Below are 19,685 nucleotides of genomic sequence, written 5' to 3'. Positions count from 1 at the left end.
TAAATGTGAAAATAAGAAAATCAAAACCACCATCTATAAGATACTACCAAATTGGGATTGAGAAAAAAAATGTTCCTACAAGCTGGCGGTATTAAGAACATGGCAAAAGAATCTAGGGTTTCAAGAAGGTAGAATGGGAACAAATTTCAAGATAAAGAAATATGGGAAACAAGAAATAATACTAAAAAGAAAAATGCTAACACTTTCACCCATATGCTTGTGTGTTGATTCTCTGAAATCAGTTAGCAGCTGACAGAGCATTACTACAACAGCAAAAACACAACTAGAATTACAAGGCAATAAAAATCAGGCCCAAGAAAGAAGACTTAACATCAGTACAGGTGATCTCTAACAATTGGGGAAAATGTCAGCTACATGTTAATTAATTACAACCAGTGGAACTAACGAAAATATGTGAAAAGGTATTAAAAGAGATAAAGTACAATCAAGTTTCTGGCAGGAAAAAAAAAGAAATGAAGATTCTGAATGAAGTAATAATAGCATAATAAAGAAAACTAATAACACAAAAGAACACTTGGTCCTCAGAAATTTGCTAGATAACTTTTCAAAACTTTTCAAAAAGGAATGTATTACATAAATTGTGGCACACCACCGACAAGTATGGAATAAAGGACATAACGCAGGAAGGACAGCACAGACTAGAATGACTACAAATTACCGTCACTTATAAGCCCGAAGCCAAACATCAGGAATGGCGTGGTAGGGAAAAGAATGTGGTGTTCTGTTATAACGGGTGTTGAGCTCACAGACAGCGCACGGGAGGAGAGACAGACAGACAGACAGAATGAGGGGGGTGGGGAGACCGGGCATGAGAGGGAGGGAGCCGATAGCCAATGTGGAAAAGTTAACATCTGGGGTATATCAGAGTTCCTTGTACTCTTTTTCCCAATTTTCTCAAAATCTCATATCAAAAGTTAAAAAAAAAATGACCACATGATCCAGGACACATACACAAACACACATACTATATTAACTAAAAGTTTCATCAAAGAAAACTTACTTTAACTACATGAGTTACATTATCTTTTTTTATGTTACCCTATTTTTTTTTAATGCTAGTACCTAACCAGTACACCAGTGGTTTTCAACTGGAGGTGATTTTGCCTCTCAGGGGACATTTAAATTTGCCTGGAGACTTTTTAAATTATCACACCCGGGAAGTGCCACTGGCATCTGCTGGGATACAAGAGACTTTTATGGATTTGCAATAATTCCTCCCAGCTGAGCCTTGCCTCAATACCTGACCCACAAAATCAGCAACTATTTCTGGTAACAGTCTGGGGACTGCTGAGCTACGAGGACCTTCCTCTGCAGCAGCTCACTCTACATTCCAGGAGGACTCAATGCTCAGGTAGACATGTGACTGTTGAATCAGCCTGGAGCCAGCCCAGGCTTAGATCGTTCTTGGAAGGCTGTGAGGCAGGAAAACATCAGCCTGTAGATACACACATGGGCTTTGGACGTAGACACCTCAGAATGACCAAAAAAAACAAAGCTTCTTAAGTGAAAAAGCAAAGGGGATGCAGTCAGACCAGCATCCACCCTCTCATCAGAAATGCTCAGTTCTAGAAAGGAGGGGGTAAATCCATCAGAATGCTGAAGGGCTTCATCCTGGAATTCCATACCCAGCCAGACTATTAAGTCAGTGTGTACCAAGACACAGACTCTCTCACTTATGCAAGGACTAAAGACATTCATCTCATAGGTCCCCAGCAACATGAGACAGTGACCAGAGTAAACCCAGCAAGATGGTCCTCATCACAGCTGTGCAGCGAGACTCAGATAGCATCGGAGAGGAACAGTGGAGATTGTGTCCCAGAGACCTGGCAGGTGTGATGGACGCAGTGTGGAAGGCAAAAGCGACCTGGTTCTCTCTGCTGGGGATTTCACGCCTCAGGGAACCTCCTCCCTGAGACACACGGCTCTGTGTGACCACGGAGAGACTCAGTAACGCTGGGTGAATGAGCAAGACCCAGGCCCGGAGAGAGCTGTCCTTCCCATAGACAGCTCCACGGCCTTCCTGCTCCAAGGGCATCAGAAATGGAAGCAAGAAGTCTCAGGCACCTCGCCACACCCTCCACAACGCCTGTGATCCCAGCCACTGCCAGGGTCACCACTCAGTCCCTTGGAAGTAGCAGACACAGTTGGACAGTCTGGTAGCCAGGAGGAAATGAGACAAGACACAGAGCAAATGGGTTTGGGCTTTACTGGGGATCGGGCAGGCCTCGTGCAGGGACCACGCTGGGGACCAGGGCCCGCACGCCAGGCAGAGCTGATCCTCGGGCCCTGCTGGGACAGCGCGGGGCTCAGCTGCACAGACACAGCCACTAACAGGAAGGAAGTCGCGGTGGCCTGAGTGCAGGGAAGGGGAAAGGTGGGAGGGGACCCTGCTGAAGGAAAGTGGGAGCTGAGGCTTCAAAGGGTCTGGACGGGACAGGGGTTGGGGGAAATAAAAAGCGCTAATGAGGCCTTGGAGAGGAGAAGGGAATGAAAAGGGCAGAGGGATGAGAAGGCTGCAACTCGGGGTGCAGAGAGTCCACCCAGGCAGCAAGCTGAGCACGGGCTCCTCACTGCCATCTCCGGGCCTTACAAGGCCCTACTTGTTGCCCCAGAAGGCCACCTTTGTGTACACAGGCGTTGGGAGGAAGCGGCCAGACTTCATGTAGGCAGAGATCTCCTTCAGGTCCTGAGGGGGGAAAATAAGGCCAGAGCTCAGGGGCTGCTGCCCACCAGGCTCCAGCGGCCACTGCAGGCACAGCGCCTCAGGGCCCTCACGACAGCCTTTCCACATGGGCTCAATGCAGGAGCATCACCCGGTCTCTTAGGGTCCCCAGCTCTGCTCAGGGCACTCTTCCAACCTAACTCACGGCATACCTGCATGACAGCCACCACCCACGGAGGCCCTACACTGTGCTGGGAGCTCTGTATCCACTAGATACTACAATGTAGGCTTTGGAAATCCACCCAGCTACCCCGAAGGATCGGTTCTACTGTCACCACTTAGCAGAAGGGAAATGGAGGTACACAGAGGTTCAGCAACTTCCTCTGGCTCCCGCAGCCAGTAAGTGGGACAGGGCTGGAAAGCAACCTGGCTCTGGCTCTCTCCAGGTCTGGCTCTTTCTGACAAATTCCCCTCTTCGTCCCCTCCCCCAAATGAGGCCCTGTCACATCCTGTGTGCACAAACATTCTCCTTTTTCACAGGGAGGCTCTTGGCTTGCCTGGGTTGGCACACAGAGCACAGACCGCTACCAGGACAAAGGGGCTCAGAACATGCCTGTGCAGCCTGCAGGGGAGCCCAGGGCTCACCCAGTGACTCAGCAAACCTGGATGAAAGGGGATAGGGGCCGTGGACCAGCACAAGGAAAACCGGGCCAGGCTGAATCATTCCCCGTAAGCAGAAAGTACACACCCCTCAACGCGGTACCTGAGCCCAATCTCACTGTGCCCCAACCTACCTCACCTCTAGCCCTGCTACAGCCGACCAGGCCTCATGGCACCCAGGTGTGCTGTGCACCATCCTCCCAGGATAAAGTGCCCAGATAATTTCTGCAGGTTCAAGGAGATCCGGGCTGCATGTTCCCCAAGGCCAGGCCCTGGCAGGCCACAGGCTGCAGCCCTCAGCTCTCCTCCTCCCTGTTCCCTCCCACTACCTCTTACATAATCCCCAAGGCCACTCGGCCTGGACCAGAACCAGCGCTGATGAGAACCAGCTCAGTCAGCAGGTCTCTTGAGCAGAGGGGAAAGGAAAACAGATTCCTGGATGAATAGTAACCTGAGGGACTAAGGCCTCAAATTCCCAAATTTGTACTAAAGTATGATTTGTTGCTCTCAAATAATTTGAGTGTGGGTGACAGATGATTAGGCATGAGGTGAGGTACCGGCTCTGCTCCCAGTACCCAGGTTCTAGCATGCACCACAGAGGTGCCTGCAACTCTCTAACTGCAGGTGTGCCTGTAGTTCTCAGCTCCTGGTGGTGCGATTATTACTGCATCTACCTGTGTGACCGACACAGTGTCTCAGAGAAGAGTGTCAGTGAATATGAGTTAAAATAAGTGTTCTAGCCCATCTCCCAGCTAGAACACCTGGGAAACTGGAAGGAAGAGTGAGAGGGTGGAAGGGAGGAAAAGAAAGTGCTGCACCGCGTCACCCTTCAAGATAAACTCCTGCAGGATGGGCACCCACAGGTGCACTCAAATCCAGCTCCAACCACAGCCCTGGGACCTCAGTAGTTCCCACGATAGATATTCAATTGCTGCAAAGCACTGGAGAGACTGGGTGTAAATACTGTGTGTGTCTTTGGTACGGGACCTCAATCGACCTTGTCTACAAATGCCAGCTTCATACACACTACTGAAATGTCCTGCCGCTCACAGTGTCCTGGGCCGTGAAACCCGGGGTGGACAGGGCCTGAGGCTTTTCCTTTAGGTACAAAACAGGGGGATCCCTGACTGCTGCCCCTGGAAGCCTGAGGCTGACAGGGAGTCCCGCACACCTTAACGGGCTCTGGGACCTTGAGGAAATGACTTACTCTCTCATTCTCAGTTTCCTTATCTGTAAAATGGGAGTGATAATTCTATCGACCTTCTGCAAATGTTATAAAGTTTAAATTTGACTAAAGAGATATAAGATACTGCATATAACATGCATGGCCACACATCCTGGCATAAGGCCAGTGATCAATAACTGCTAGTTATTCTCTGTTTTAGCACAAGAATGAGGAAAGCATGATGAGGGAGGAAAACAAGAGAAGTGAAAGAGGCGGAAGATGGAGGCATCACCTGAAAAAGGGCCATGAAGTCCTTCAGGTTGGGGAACGCGTCCAGGCACTTGGGCTCAAACATTTGGTTCCTCTCAAGGACATCGTAAGCGAGGAAATCCACAAAGGTGATCTGCAGAAGGCCAAGGGTGAGTGGGCTGGAAGCTCTGGGACACAGGAAATATGACAACTCTCATTCCCCATCACCTGCCCCTATACCTTGTCCCCTGCAAACCAAGGCCGTGTCCCCAGGAACTGTGAGTACAGCTTCAGCACTTCGGGGAGGTCCTCCAAGTACTTGGGCTTCAGTTTCTCCTGAGACAGAGAACAGCTGTCACCACCCTCAGACACCAGCGTCCCAGGCACAGAGGCAGGCCTCCCCAGGGCTGTGCATGGCCCCCTGGCCTCAGGTGAGCAGCCATCTTCCCCACAACTGGAACTGGGTCAGTGCCCAGCCCTCCATTAATACATCAGCATTGATTAGGCTCCTACTGACTACCAGACCCTATCTGAGGTGATGGGAAGGCAGAGAGGATTAAGACTGTCCCTGAGTCTGTCACCACTGATTCCCAGACAGGTCTCCTGTGGGTCAGACCCAGGAGCACCCTGAGCACCCGGCAGGCTCTGCACTGAGATGTCAGGCAGAATGACAACAGTAAAGAATGAAAAGAGCTCAGGGAAAGAAGTTGAAAGTTCTACCTACTGGGGTGGCAGAAGAATGCAATGGATGTTTGAGTAGTTTTCAAAAAATGAGGAGAGTTTCAGATTGAAAAGAAGGAGAAAGATGCACAAGTTCTCTCTGGTGACCCTGACCTTTCTAATAGGAAAACACAGGGATCCCTGAGACTGTCAAGACAGCACTTGGAAAACAGTAGAGCTGAAGTCCAAATACGAGGGTGCCACTACATTGTCCCATCTTGTACTTGTTTTCCTCATAGTTTGAGTCTGTGATTCAGAAGCAGGCAGATGGGGTGAACCACCCAGGAGAGATGGCCCACAGCAGAGGTCAGAGGTCAGAGATGGAAGGGATTCTGGAAGTAAACATTACTGTCCAGAACTGAATTTCCAACCTGGGGAGTATGGACTCTATGCTATGATTGGTGGGAATTGAATTAGTGGTTTTATTTGACATGATTTGGGGGCTTCATGGTCACTCTAGCAGCAGAATAGGAAATAGCCTGGAGGATGAGTAGTACTAAGGAGTTCAAATGGAAAACAGGTCCGGTATAGATGGGAATGCAAGAGTCCTGGCTGCCTGGAACCAGGGGGAGGAGGGGACTCACAAAGTCAGGGTTGTAGCAGACCGTGGCCAGCTGCATGCGGGTATCCATAGCCTGGTTCTCCAAAATGTCCACACGAATCTTCTCCTCTTCGGTCTCCCCACCTGACACCCACACAACAGAGACTCACCCTCAGCATCCCACCCAAGACAAGCCCAGCGGAGTGGCCACTGCCCCCCACACCCTGCAGCCGGCCCCACTCACACAAGTTGTGCTTGCGGGCAATGTAGCGCAGGATGGCGTTGCTCTGGGTGATCTTGTGAGCCCCATCGATTAAGTAGGGCAGCTGCATGGGCAACCGGGGAGGTCAGCTGGGCCACCAGGCTCCCCAGCATCCCCTTCTCTTGGGCAAGGGCAGACATGAGAGCTGGCACTCACTGTGCCTGCCCGCGGCCCTAGGTAAGAATACTGTCAGATGGGTGAGTGAGCTGGGACACAGAACACCATGGAAAGGCAGCGTGGAGAGCCGGGCATGAGAGCAATGGAGAAAAAGGCACCTGATCCCAAAACCTCTGAGCTGGGAAAGGGCATGGACACAGAGACACCTTCCCTTTCCCCAAACCACCCCTTCCTCTGCACCTACGTTGGGAAAGTCCAGGCCCAGCTTGAATTTCTCATTCAGCCACTGGCTTCTGTCATAGTCAGGAGCTGTGGTGGAGAAGACGAGTGAAAACAAACCTCCCCAGGGTGCAGCCCTCCTTCCCGGGGGACCCTCCCAAGCAGTCAGAGGCAACACCCTGTTAGAACCGGTTCCTCGTTCCGCCCCAGGAACAGAATGGCAGAGTCCAAGGCTGCAAAAGGCAAAGGAGTTTATTGGCTGGCTCGAGCCAGGGTCCAAGTCCCAGAGCACCAACGCAGTGGTCTCTTTACGAACTAGGACCCCGCTCAATGGGACATATGCCCTTTTATACTTTTGCTATAGCTTGTTACAAAAGATTGTCCAATATTGATTGCCCAAACCCACACACACACCCCCTGCACAAGCCGTCTACGTGCGATTAGGAACGTTGTCCTGGCTGTTAGGCTGTTTACGAGCTGATCATGCCTCGGCCCCTTTATCAGTAAGTTGTTTGTAGTCACCCCCCCCAGGGCCTGGGTCTTGTTTACCAAGCATTTGAGTAAGCAAGCACCGCTTCTAGTCACCCCCCCAGGGCCTGGGCCTTGTTTACCAAGCATTTGAGTAAGCAAGCACCGTTCACAGAAGCGGAATTTGGCCGTTAGCTATAAGCAAATTATTTTACTTTTCAACACACTTAGTTCAATGAAATAGCATAACACACTTGAAATAGCACAACACACTTGTAGGGGCTGCAAATTATTTCTGCTCTTCAACCCCTGAGGCAGGGGAGTCTAGAACCTGAGCCCTTCAGTCTCCAATTCCAAGGTTGGGGGGGGGGGTGAAGAATGCTTGCAAGGGCTCTGGACTCTGTCCCACTAAGGCTTGCAAAGGTTTAGGCAAACCCCAAGCGGGGACCCAGCCAACTGCCTACACCAGGCCCAGCAATCCCTCCCAGCGTCCTGCCTGGGAAGCCTCACTGCCCCCTCAAAGGGCTTCAGGGACGGCCAGGCTGCAGCTCCGGCAGGTGGAGGCTGCACAGGGAGCCACAAGTGGCCACGGCATGGGCTGCCTGGTTGGGCAGAGGTCGGGACAAGAGGGTGCCATTACCGTCCCCCATCGTGTACATCTTTTCCTCATAGCTGGAGTCCGTGTATTCCAGGAGCAGGCGGATTGCGTGAGCCAGCTGGGAGGGAGGGCCCAGGTCAGAGGTGGAGGGACCCCGATTCCTGACTTTATCCGCCCCACGTGAGCCCCCACCCGACACCGACACGCCCCTGTCCCCACGGGCACGCGCAGGCCCTCGTGAGAGGGACAGGCAGCGGCTCCAGCAGGAGCGACCACGCCCAGCCCCGCGCCCCGCTGCTCAGCCCTTCCCCGGCCCTGCCCGCGGCCCCACCGCCCGGGCGGCCCCTCCTCACCCCGCGGATGTCCCAGTAACCCAGTGTCATCGGCATGGCGCAGGCTGCAGTGGACTCGGTGGACTGGCCTCAGTGGGGCTGGGCTGCGACTTTATGAGCGATTCAGGGCTGCCAAAGGCGGGGCTGGCTTGGGGTCTTCCCTGTGCAAGTCCCTCCCCGCGAGACCCGCCCCCTCCAGGCGGAGCGCTGTCCCGAGGCCCCTTGGGCTGCCAGGAGTTTGAGTTCGTTCCGCTGTCGCCTCCAGGCCCGAGGGTTCTGGCAGCCAGGTCTGGGCGCCTAGAAACCAAAGGCAGGGGTCAGGCTCCGCTGCTTCCCCTGCCCCGCCCCATCCAGAGCTCTGCTAGGTGACAGAGCTTTGGCAGGGCGCTTGGGAGAAAAGCCAGATCCTAAAACAGCAAAGCTCTTCTCCCTTCTCCTTCTCTCCTGGCATCGCTCAGCCTCTTGGCTGCCCAGTCGCTGCGGGCTCTGGGAAGCTCGGGCTGTCGGGGTAGGCTATAAAGAGGTGCCCAATCCGAGAGTTTAATTCAGAGTCTATCACGGGAAGACCAGGGCTTTGTCCTATTCAAAGGCTATTCTGTGGCTTATACTCCAAGACAGCCAATGGCTTACAGGAGCAGTATCAGAGGAATGAGAATGACCCTCTGGGAAAGGGCCACAGTAAGGGAAATGCGGTCTGTTGCCTTTTAGGGACCCTTGCAGGCTGAGCCCTTCTACCATCTGGCTAAGATATGTAAATTAGCCAATTAGGATTCTGGCACAATTTATTATGGACTAAAATAAAATCTTAAGCCCCCCAGCTGACTGAGTGAACCCCTTCTTGGCCAAGAGGGCCCCAGAAAAACCTTAAAGCTGAGTTGCCTGCCATGAGGAGAAGGGAGCTCAGACACACCTAGTTGTGCCCCCTCTGGGTGGAGTTACTCTTTGTAATAATAAGCTAATAAATCATTAAATGGGCCTAAGGCCATGCAAGACAAAGGTTAAATGACACCTGCAGGTCATTACTTTTCTTGACAGATCACTTGAGTCTGGGTATAGGTCTGGTTGCTTGTCTCTGATTAATAGACTCCCTCATCTTAACTTAAAATATTCCAAGCCTTTAGACAAAGCTTCATTTCTTTAACCGATTGCAAATCAAAGAATCTTTAAACCAACCTATAATCTGTGATGCCCTTGTTTGGAGATGTCTTGCCTTTTCAGACCAAACCAATGTATGCCTTCCATGTATTGATCTATGATTTTACATGTATTATTAATTCCTGTCTCCGTAAAATGTATAAAACCAACTGTAACCACCATGGCTGGACCACTTCTTCAAAACTTCTTGGGTGTGGCATTCTGGGCCATGGTCACACATATTCGCTTCAGAATAAATCTCCTTAAATTATTTTACAGAGCTTGGGTTCTTTTTTGTGGACATTCTAAATCTAAATTCAAGAACTAGACTGAGCAAGGAGGTAGAGTATCTGAGGTTCTCCCCACAACACCCCTCCCCCAGAAATGTCCTGCCACTCAGCTAGGTAGACCTCATATTGACCAGGACAGTGACCAGGAGTGCAGTGGTCACAGAGGGAATGTGATGGAGGGTGGAAGAACATGTCCTCAGAGAGGCCAGACTTCTGTCCTGCTGAGGAGGGAGCTCAGAGGATGATGGCCAGAGTAGAGCCAGGGCACCACAGGCAGGGTGGGCAGACCCTCAGCTGTCCAGGTCCACAAATTCTAGCCCTGGGCCTGGCTCCTGACCCGTGTGTGATCTGGAGTATGACAGGGTAGCTCAAATGGCCTTTGAAGTCACACCGTGATCTGTGGTACAACCTCCACAATGTCCTACCTGCCAACTTTATTCTTGGAAGGCACAACACTATTTCAAAACTAAGAGATGTGCAATAAATTGGCTTGAAATTGATTTTGGTTTGTTTAAAGGACATTACAAGACATAATGTACATGGATTTATAAGTTAAAAGGCAAGGTTGTTCCCCTGCAGAAAAGTTATGGTTGTTCTGGAAATTAGCTAACACTTTATTAGGATTGCAGGGGATGAACCCAGCATATCAGTAAAGGTTTCAAACCACCAGGGTAGTGTGGACTAGGAGTTGAGGAGGACAGGCAGACGTCATCACATCCCTATCAGGTGATAGAGGCCAGATGGTCCTCAGCTCTCTGCTACATTGGGGCGCTTGGGACTATGTCCCTGGGGCTGGCAAGATGCAGCCCTGTGGCACACGCTCCCTGCTCATTCAGCCCTGGGCAGTACTCCCTGCTCAGGTACCCAGCGTGTATCCGGGCTTGGGAAGCAGCCTCTGGACTCACAGTGCATTCCCATGCAGGTTTCCCTGCAGGGAGGCAGTAGCACCATGCACACACACACACAAGTGCCTGGCCCTAGGAATAGTTACAGTTCTTGCTACACATCAAGGGTTTGGCATTTTGAGTTTTATATATCTTAAGCTAAGAAAGATAAAATTTCCAGATCCCACTGAGAAAATGGATTTTTTTAGAAAACTAACACTAATGAGAATAATACTGTTGAAAAACATAGACATTGTTACATCAGTATTCATCCATTTGTTCATTCCTTTATTGGAAAAACAGTTGGGGTGACTATCAATTTAAAATCTATAAATTTGGAAAACAGAACTTTGTCTTATCATGGGTTGCAGCCTGCAGGCACAGAAGCAGAGCCTCTGGCTGAGTCCAAAAGCAGGCGCCTTGCTGGAGTAAGCGTGGGACAGGTTTTATAGTAAATGGGTTGGCTAAATATATATAGTAACAGGTTATAATAGCAGCTATGAGTATTCATAAAGGAGGTTACATACATGCGTGTTAAGCAAACATATATGTTACATATGTCCCGTATTCACTTTGGGGTGGAGACTTAACATTAAAATGCATAAAATAAAAAAAAGCATAAAATTAGGCTCTCTATGTCAAAAGGTGAAATATAGGACACAAAGGCACCTTGTGCACAGCCTCCATAACCTGGCCAGAACCAGTGCATGGCCAGTGATCATGTATCAGTAAGAAATGCTTTGTAAACTGGTTAACTGTCATGCTGGAGTCAAGAAAAGGCAGAGGAATCTGTCCCCAGTGTCAGATACTTGGTTGAAATCAGTGGAGGAATCTTCCATTATTTTATTCCAAGGCTGATTTCTATTTAACTCTTAGGAAAAGACAGTCTGGTGACAATTAGTGAGTAAGGGGCTGTTGAGGTATGACCAACATCCTATATCGTCAGGGCTGGGAAACTTATTTTTGAAGGGTTTTCTGGGGTCTCCCTGGCCAAGGGAGTTCTGTTCCATTCATCAGGGGGAGAGTTAAGATTTTATTTTTATTCCACATTTCTCCCTTTTGGCCAATATCTGTTGCAGGCAGCATCAATGGCCAAATTTTTATTTTGTCCCATGTTGTGGCTGAGGGACTTATAGCCAGCTGAACATTCTAGACCGCACAGGAACAGGGGGAGGTGGGCAGGTATTCATTAACCCTTTTAAAGCCCATCAAGAGACACAAGAGCTAAAATGCGGGGGTACACATTTAACTTGTCTATAAGTTCTATGTACTGAGCCACCATAACTATGATTTAACCGTGGGATTATAGCAGTTGATTACACAAATCATAAACAATTTAAATCTTAAGAAGAAAAGTATGATTGAGACTATGATTATAAGGAGAAACTGAATGGCAGCTTGAAAGGGATTTCCCAGTTCAGTAGGGAGCCAACTAAACAGATCATTGAGAGGATCAGTAGCTTGTTCCTTTTTAACCATTTAGCTTACTTGGAAATTCTTTCTATACAAGTTTCTACTTCACTTGAAGTGTTGATGTAAGTGGCAGCAGGTGGTATGGGTCACTGCAGACTCTTTCCTGTCTGGCTAGGAGGAAATCTAAAGCAATTCTATTATCTATTAATAGTGCTACTTGAGCTAGGGAGTTCAGAGACTTGGCGGGGGCGGGGGTGCTGTGAGGCTTTTTGCAGTGTCTTCAGCTGTCTGTCCAAGTGGTGGATAGGTTTCAAATCATATCCCTATTGACATAAACTCCAGCACTTGGAATTCACATTCCTAGAAAGCTTTGTTCTATATTATCTTCATATCCTGCTAGCATACACCTTTTACTTTCATAATGAAGAGAGAAACGGGGTGCTTCAACATGTTTGTGTAAGGATAATGGGGTTACAAAATGTCCTAACAGGCACAGAGCTTCTATGTGTAAGCTGTTGAGGCAATGGTGTGCCCATCCCTGTGCAGGCAGATCAAATGCTATGCCTCATACAAACATATGGCCGGGGCCAGGGGCATCACAAGTGATACCCCCAAAGGTGTGTTCGCCAATAGATTCATTCGTGGGAAGTGCAGACAATACCAAATTGAACCACAGATTATTTTCTTTGCAAGTTTTCCAGATGCCATTTTCATGATATTTTAATTGTAAGTATTGTTGGCATAGTAGGGACATATTTCCAACTTTATTTATTTGATCTAAACTACATCTGCCTACCCAGTAGTTGATAGCTCAAGGAGGCCCCATGGTATAGAATGGGTTTCCAATGTTTATTCTTTAATTTAAGGGCAAATTTAAACAAGGGATGGTAATATTTGGATCTTGGACCAATTGGACCCAGAAAGTCAATAGGAAAAGAAGTTGGTCTAGATGAGTGGTGATGTTAAGGACATCTCAGAAGTCAGTGACAGGTATTATCAATGACACATTTATCATACATGGATCTGGAAAGCTGCTGGCCAATCCAGCAATCCAATAGGTTTCCTCCAGTGTCAACACTGGGAGGGCTTAACCAAAGTGTTATCATGCCATTCTATGCATTGGGACAGGGGGAAATCACAAAAGGGAGAGGAAGGGCTAATAGGACTACGAGAGTAAAAGGAAAAGGGGGACAACCATGTCAGCTATTCAGAAATTTCAACCACGGGAAAAACAGTAAGTCCCACACAAATTCAGCGGGGTTATCCGACAAACTTTGGGGATTGTCCTTAAGGTAACAGAGTACCTGACTTATAAGGAACAGAGTAACAATGTCCTCAGGGGTGAGGGTCATGAGCCCTGCCTAGCTCTGACTATAGCAGGGAAAAGAAGCTTACAGGTAGCTAAACATTCAAAATATGCAGTACGAAAGCACAGAACAAGTTACGTTAGTTTACATTGAGGCAGAATTCTTAAATGAGTCCCAGCATCTTTGAATACAGGCCTGGCCCTGTGTCTTATGAAAGCAATTCACATTGGTTGTCACCTTTTCCTGGGTCTAAAGAGGAGACTTTGCTTAACTTGAGATTGGTGTCAGATGCCAGCCTCAACGTCCAAGATTCAGTGGGGGTTGGTGCTTTTTTCAGATGAGATATATGCACCAGGAGACAACTCCCTGTAATTTAGCAGCACAAGGATGAGTTAATAGTACCTGTTAGGGACCCTTTCAATAGGGACGGAAGGAGTCTTTTAACTAATGTCTCTTCCAGTATACGTAATCGCCAGGCTGGAGGTGGTGATATTGGAGTCTGTGACCTGGCTAGAAACTGTAAAAAGATCCTACAACTTTGAGGTGACTGGTTTTTATAGCCTTAATGTGACTCTGGCAATAAGCCAGGAGTTCCCCCTCTAATTGGGTAGGAGAAAACATCTCCTGGTCTAAGGCAAAGACTGATCAGTAACAATTTCAAAAGGGGAGAGTCAGTGTTGCCCAGTAGGAGTGGACCACAGAATAGCAACACCAGCAGGAGGGCTTTAGGCCAAGACAAATTAAAAGTTTTTGTGATTTTTACTAGTTGGTTTCTAATGATCCCATTAGTCTTCTCAACTAGCCCAGAGGACTGGGGCTAGTAGGCACCATGAAAGTGCTGTAGAATGGGCCATGTTTCACAAACCCATTCTATAATAGTATTTGGCCAGTAAAATGAGTTCCCCTATCACTGTGGAGTTCAGTAGGAACACCCCAGGTAGGAATGATTTTCTCAGGCAGTATTTTGGCCACCGCCACAGCTGCTGCCTGTTTACAGGGGAAAGCCTCAACCCAATGAGAATACATGTCAACCATCACAACAACATATTTGTATCCGTGGGATGGTGGCAACTGAATGAAATCCAGTTGCCATTTATTGAAGGGACCATTGGGAAGTGGAAATTGGCCCGGAGGATGACTTCAGGGTTTACCTCAGTGACACTGGGGAAAAACGTTGTAAAATTTGTATACCTGAGATCTGTCCCATCGAATCATTTTATCTGGGTTCCAAGGGTTAGACTATATGTATGAATATTAAAGTCTGTCTCTGCAGGGTGCTAGGTAGGACTGGATCTCTACTTGGGCCTTCTCATAATTTTGACTGGGGGTTGAAAGTGCAATTTTCTTTTATCCATTTCCCCCTTTCAAACTCCAAGACTGTCTTTTGATACAGAGCCTGGAAAGGAAATCTTCAGACGGGAAAGAGAGTGAGGGGGGAAGGAGGTGTGGCAGGGGGCGGGGAAGGAGGGCTAGTGGGGTTTGTAAGCATAGTTGGAGAAGGAGTCTCCTGCAGGGTGGTAGCTTTGGCTTCTGCATCCACTAGGTGATTACCTTTATGTCCTCTGTCTCGTCGGAAGAATGTTCCTGGACTTAGAAAATGGCCAGGGCACAAGGAGCCTGAATGATGTCTAGAAGGGCTAGAACAATGTCTTTATTCTTAATAGGCTTCCCAAAGGAAGTCAAAAATACTGTTTATCTCCAAAGCACGCCAAAATCACAGGCAACTCTGATGACTACCTGTTGTCTGTATGAATATTAGCCATTTTATCCCTGGCCAGTGGGCAGACCCAAGTGCGGGCATGTAGTTCCACTTGTTGGGCGAGTCAGGCACCTGGCAGGAGCCCAATGCACTGGTTTCTATCAGAGAGATCATCCCATGGCCTGCCCGATGGAAGCCAGCAGAATTTCTGAGAAGGATCCCTCTGTGTACCACATAAAATCTGGGGGTCCCCCATAAGTCTATACAGGGTAAGAAGAGGGTGTCTGTAGAGACAACACAGTCATGGGGACCACCTTTCCTGGTAAAGGCAAAAGGTGGCTGCATTAAGGCGGTTGCAATGAACTGTAGCCAAGTTAGAAGAGGAGGAAAAAAGTATTTCATAGGAGATCAATTGGTGTCTGAGTGTGGTGAGAGGTGAGAAGGGCCTCAACTGAATGAGGAACAACGCATTGAGAGGGGATCCCATTACTATTTTTTCAGTAGCTGTAATGGGAGTACAGGTGTCAGCGACTGCCCTTAAACAGAATGGCAGTCCTTGGGCCACCAAGTCTAATTATTGACTATACAACCCAATAGGTGGCCAGGCGTGATGGCTCACGCCGGTAATCCTAGCACTCTGGGAGGCCTCGGTGGGAGGATTGCTTGAGCTGAGGAGTTCGAGACCAGACTGAGCAAGAGCGAGACCCCATCTCTACTAAAAATAGAAAAATTAGCCGGGTGTGGTGGCATGCACCTGTAGTCCTAGCTGCTTGGGAGGCTGAGGCAGGAGGATCACTTGAGCCCAGGAGTTTGAGGTTGCTGTGAGCTAGGCTGACGCCACTGCACTCACCCAGGCAACAGAGTGAGACTCTGTCTCAAAAACAAAAACAAAAACAAAAACATGAATGGGCCGATTGCTACCCCAAGGTGCTGAGTTATGACTCTCAAGGCATTTCCTTCCTGTTCATGGACAAAAAGGGAAAAGGGGAAATGATAATTTGGGTGTCCTACAGTGGGGAAGTGAGGCTAATTGCTATGTCAGGTCCCCGAAGGTCCGTTTACTTTCTGGAGTCCCAACAAGAGGATCAGGGGAGGGAATGTGAAGTAGAGCATACAGGGGTTATGCCATTAAGGAGAAGTTGGAGACCCAGGCTCTGTAGGATCCCACAAGTCCAAGAAACCCTCTGAGCTGCTTCTTCTTTGGCGGGGAGAAGAAACGAAAAAATGGCTTGAAGACAAGAAGGGCCAATGTTTAGCCCTCAAGGCGTTCATAACTGTCTGAGAAACTTAATAGAATTTTGGCAGAACTGTAGCTTCTCTTTAGCAACCTAAGTCCCTCTAGGGCCAGCTGGTGGAGCAAGTGAATAGTGTCGGTAAAACAAGCGTCTTGTGAGGCAGAGTGTAACAGTGAACCCTCAATGTACTGCAACAGGATAGCATTGTGGGGGAAGGTTATGTCCTTTAGATCAGCCCGTAAGGTTTAAGAAAAGTAAGTGGGACTCTCAGTACATCCCTGGGGAAGGACAGTCCAAGCCAACTGTTGGCCCTGCCACATGAAAGCAAAGAGGAATTGACTCCCTAGATTGACGGGGATGCTCTGAAAGGTGCAACAGAGATGAACAGCTGAAAAACAAGGAGTGTTTCAGAAGCTATGTTAGATAGGAGCGTGTGTAGTTCAGGCACGACAGGGTGCCAAGGGATAACAATATTACTGATGGCCCTGAGGTCGTGAACAAATCTCCATCCCTTTCTGTTTGGGTTTGGACAGGTAACATGGAGGTGTTACACGGGCCAGAGCAAGAGAAATCATCAACAGTGGGCTCCATATCTGCCACAGCTTCAGGACTGAGGGGATGTTGCCTTAAGCTGGGCAGAAGTTTGGTGGGGTCTATCTGTAATACGTGGTGCTGAGCAGATCAGACTGACGTCAGGGTTAGATCCTGCCCAGAGTGTGTCGGGCAGTTCTCTTAAGGCTGGGTGCTCAGTGGCAACCGAGTAGCTCGAGGCCAAGAAGGGAAAGAAAACAGTAAGTTCAGTGGTTAAAGATTCTGAAGGAGAGACCTCCAGAATAGTATCTCCCTTACGAGAAAAAGAAATGTGGGCTTGATGTTTTTCAAGAAAATCTCTCCCTGTCATGTGGATTGAAGCAGAGGGAACAAGCAAGGGACTGTGATGCCCGTCAGGGGGCCCAGCTGATGGGAGATCAGCTCTGACTTGAAGAGAGGCGTAGGTTGGCTGGTGACCCTGACCATCTGTATGGTTTGGTTACTCCGGGATTGGGGGCTTTAGAAAGAGTCTGGCTAAGCACTGAGAGTGTGTCCCCAGTATCTATTAGGGCTCACACTGTTTTATTATGAATGTGAAGATCAATCTTTGCCAACTGATTTATTGTAGAAGAGAAATCCCCCTCCTTTACCCAGAGCACCCCTATTCCTGTAATGAGGGAAGACTGGGTTCTCTTTAGCCCATTCAGGGTTATTTTTTGGAGCCATTTTTTGTATTTCTCACAATCTCTCTTAAAGTGACCAACGTCCCTGCAAAAATAGCAAACTATGTTCTTTTGTATCAGACTCTGCTCCATCTTTTGCCCCTTAGGTGGAGCTCGCTGTTTAGCAGACGGCCCTGGAAGCTGCTTAGTGGGTATGGGTAAGGCCATGAGTTTCGCAGCCTCTTCTTGGCATTTTAGCGTCCCACCTGCCCAACTGTCTTTTCCTTTTTCTAACATTTTAGAGAGGCAGTCAGATGTAGAAGCCAACTCGTGAGGCCTCTTAGAGGCCCAGCCAGGATTATGTTGCTTAACTGAAGTGTTAAGGGCCTCATTGAGACCCAGGAGAATCAGTCAATTTAAAAGCTTAGCCAGAAAGTTTTTTCAAATCGATCAAAGAAATCAAAGACTGGCTCATCCCCTTTATGAGTACCTCACTCAATAGCCTTTTAATCTACCTGACAGGGAAGAAGTATCAGGATGACCTTAATCAAGTTCTCAATTGTCTCCCGTGCTCTTTCAAAGGCTGCCTCCCTGGTAAGCACAAGATCAGTCTCAGGGTGAACCGCCTTGCATGATTCATCCATTCCTGGGCCAATGTTTCCCACCAGCATCTGGTGGGAAACATCCAAAGGCCTGGTTGATACATATTCATAATTAAGCCGGTGTTCAAACTCAAGTGAGTCTGTCTCAGGGTTTGGGAAGTCTTCCATAAGGGACAATAACTCGGTTTGGGATCATGGGGAGACAGAGACGGTTTCCCCACCCTGATGTTCTCCTGAGCAACTTTAAAAGGAGCAATGAGAGAGGTCGAAGGGGTGTGATGGAGGGGAGTGGTTCTGGGATGAAGGGGGAAGAGAAGAAAAGAAGCTCAGAAAGGAGGAAGAGCATCAAAATAGGGGCAGTGGGAGGGGGAAGGTGGAGGAGTGCAGCAACCTTTCCTGATTCATCTTCAGGGTCTGACTCAGGAAAGTTCTCAAGTGTTTGAATACACCAGTCAAGTTTTGAATTAGGCTCTTTTAGTTTTGAATTAGTTTCCTGTAAAGAGGCTATCAGAGATTCCTGACCACGTTTAGGAATACCAATTTTAAAAGACCTCCTACTGCTTCTAAGAAGTCCAGAACCCTGTCTGTCTTAATTTTGTGCACAGGTAAACTCATTTAGGCATGTCAAAAGTTACCACCCATTGTGACCAACAAAGCTTTAAATTGTCCCAGGTTAGCTTTATCCAGGATCCCAAATACTCACAAGAATTTTTCTCATAATTCTTAAACATGTAAGCCACTTGAGTTCCTGATTGGCAGCAGGTCAGGGACTGTCCCCTTAGAACCTAGGGTCCCCGTACCAGCACTCACCTGACGAAAACTTCCCTTTGAGTGCTGCTGCGGGCGAGCATCCCTGCCAAACCTTACGGACCAGATGGAGGGATCAGCAGGAAGAAATGGGGTCTCTGAGATCTCACACTAAAAGCGGGGCCTCATTGAGGAAGTTCCTTCCAGCAAGGTCAGGGAGGAGACTGAGCGTCAATGGGATCTGCAGGCACCAGTGAATTGATCCTGATCACTCTAGGGGGAACCTGGGGGTCTCCACAGATCCTATCCTCCTCACCAATTATGTCTATTAAAAATAATGAGATCCACACATTTAGAAAGGATTTTATTTCTTATGATGGGTTGCAACCTGCAGGCTGGTTGCAGAGCCTCTGGCTGACATGGAAAGCAGGCACTTTGCCAAAGCAAGAGTGAGACAGGAAGTTTACACTAAATAAGTTGGCTAAATATATATATTTTACAGGTTATAGAAGGAGCTATGAATACTTGTGAAGGCAGTATCAGGCATGCCTGGTAAGCAAACATATATGTTACATACATCCCATGTTCACTTTGGGGTGGAAAACTTAACATTAAAATGCAGTAAAGTTAGGCTCTATACATCAAAAGGTGAAACACAGGACACAAAGGCACCTTGTGTGCAGTCTCTGTAAACAGCCCAGAAACAGCCTGTGGCCAGGTGTCATTTACCAGAAAGGAAATTGCTAAACTTTGTAAACTGGTCAGCTGTCATGTCAAAATCACAAAAAGGGAAAGGAGCCCGGCTGCAGAGTCAAGTGATTGGTAGAAATCAGCGGAGGAGTCTTCCATTTTTACTTTCTAGGGCTAGATTCTGTTTATCAATTACGGAAAAAATCTGGTGAGGAAGGGAATCTCCTTAAGTGTGATTGGCTTCCTGTCTCGTCGTGGCTGTGAAACATAGTTTTTAAAGTTTTTCTGCAGTCTCTTTGGCCAAGAAGGATCCATTCAGTCACTTGACGGGCTTAGGATTTTATTTTCATTCCACGAAATTCTACCATATCCTAGACACTATGAATAAGACAGACCAAGAAGACTAGAAGTCAGGTGGGAACTGCAGGGGACAGATTTTGAAAACACGGGACACTTCTTACTGTGTTTACACACTGA

The 19,685-nt window shown here is 48.2% G+C and overlaps 1 protein-coding gene across 1 annotated transcript; it reads right to left on the bottom strand.

The window, feature by feature from the left end:
- Nucleotides 1-2,210: 2,210 nt before the first annotated feature.
- Nucleotides 2,211-8,308, bottom strand: LOC123635007 (glutathione S-transferase Mu 2). Its single transcript, XM_045546739.1, has 8 exons — nucleotides 8,036-8,308; nucleotides 7,725-7,800; nucleotides 6,642-6,706; nucleotides 6,263-6,344; nucleotides 6,062-6,162; nucleotides 4,998-5,093; nucleotides 4,801-4,911; nucleotides 2,211-2,707 (listed from the first exon to the last, which is right to left on the bottom strand). The coding sequence occupies exons 1-8, from the start codon at nucleotides 8,069-8,071 to the stop codon at nucleotides 2,618-2,620; spliced, it is 657 nt and encodes a 218-aa protein (XP_045402695.1). The 5' UTR covers nucleotides 8,072-8,308; the 3' UTR covers nucleotides 2,211-2,617.
- Nucleotides 8,309-19,685: the final 11,377 nt, after the last annotated feature.

This window comes from Lemur catta, chromosome 3, assembly GCF_020740605.2.
Source record: "Lemur catta isolate mLemCat1 chromosome 3, mLemCat1.pri, whole genome shotgun sequence".
Taxonomy (NCBI): domain Eukaryota; kingdom Metazoa; phylum Chordata; class Mammalia; order Primates; family Lemuridae; genus Lemur; species Lemur catta.
The sequence above is the reverse complement of the archived record's forward strand: the minus strand, read 5'-3'. Positions and strand labels throughout refer to the sequence as shown.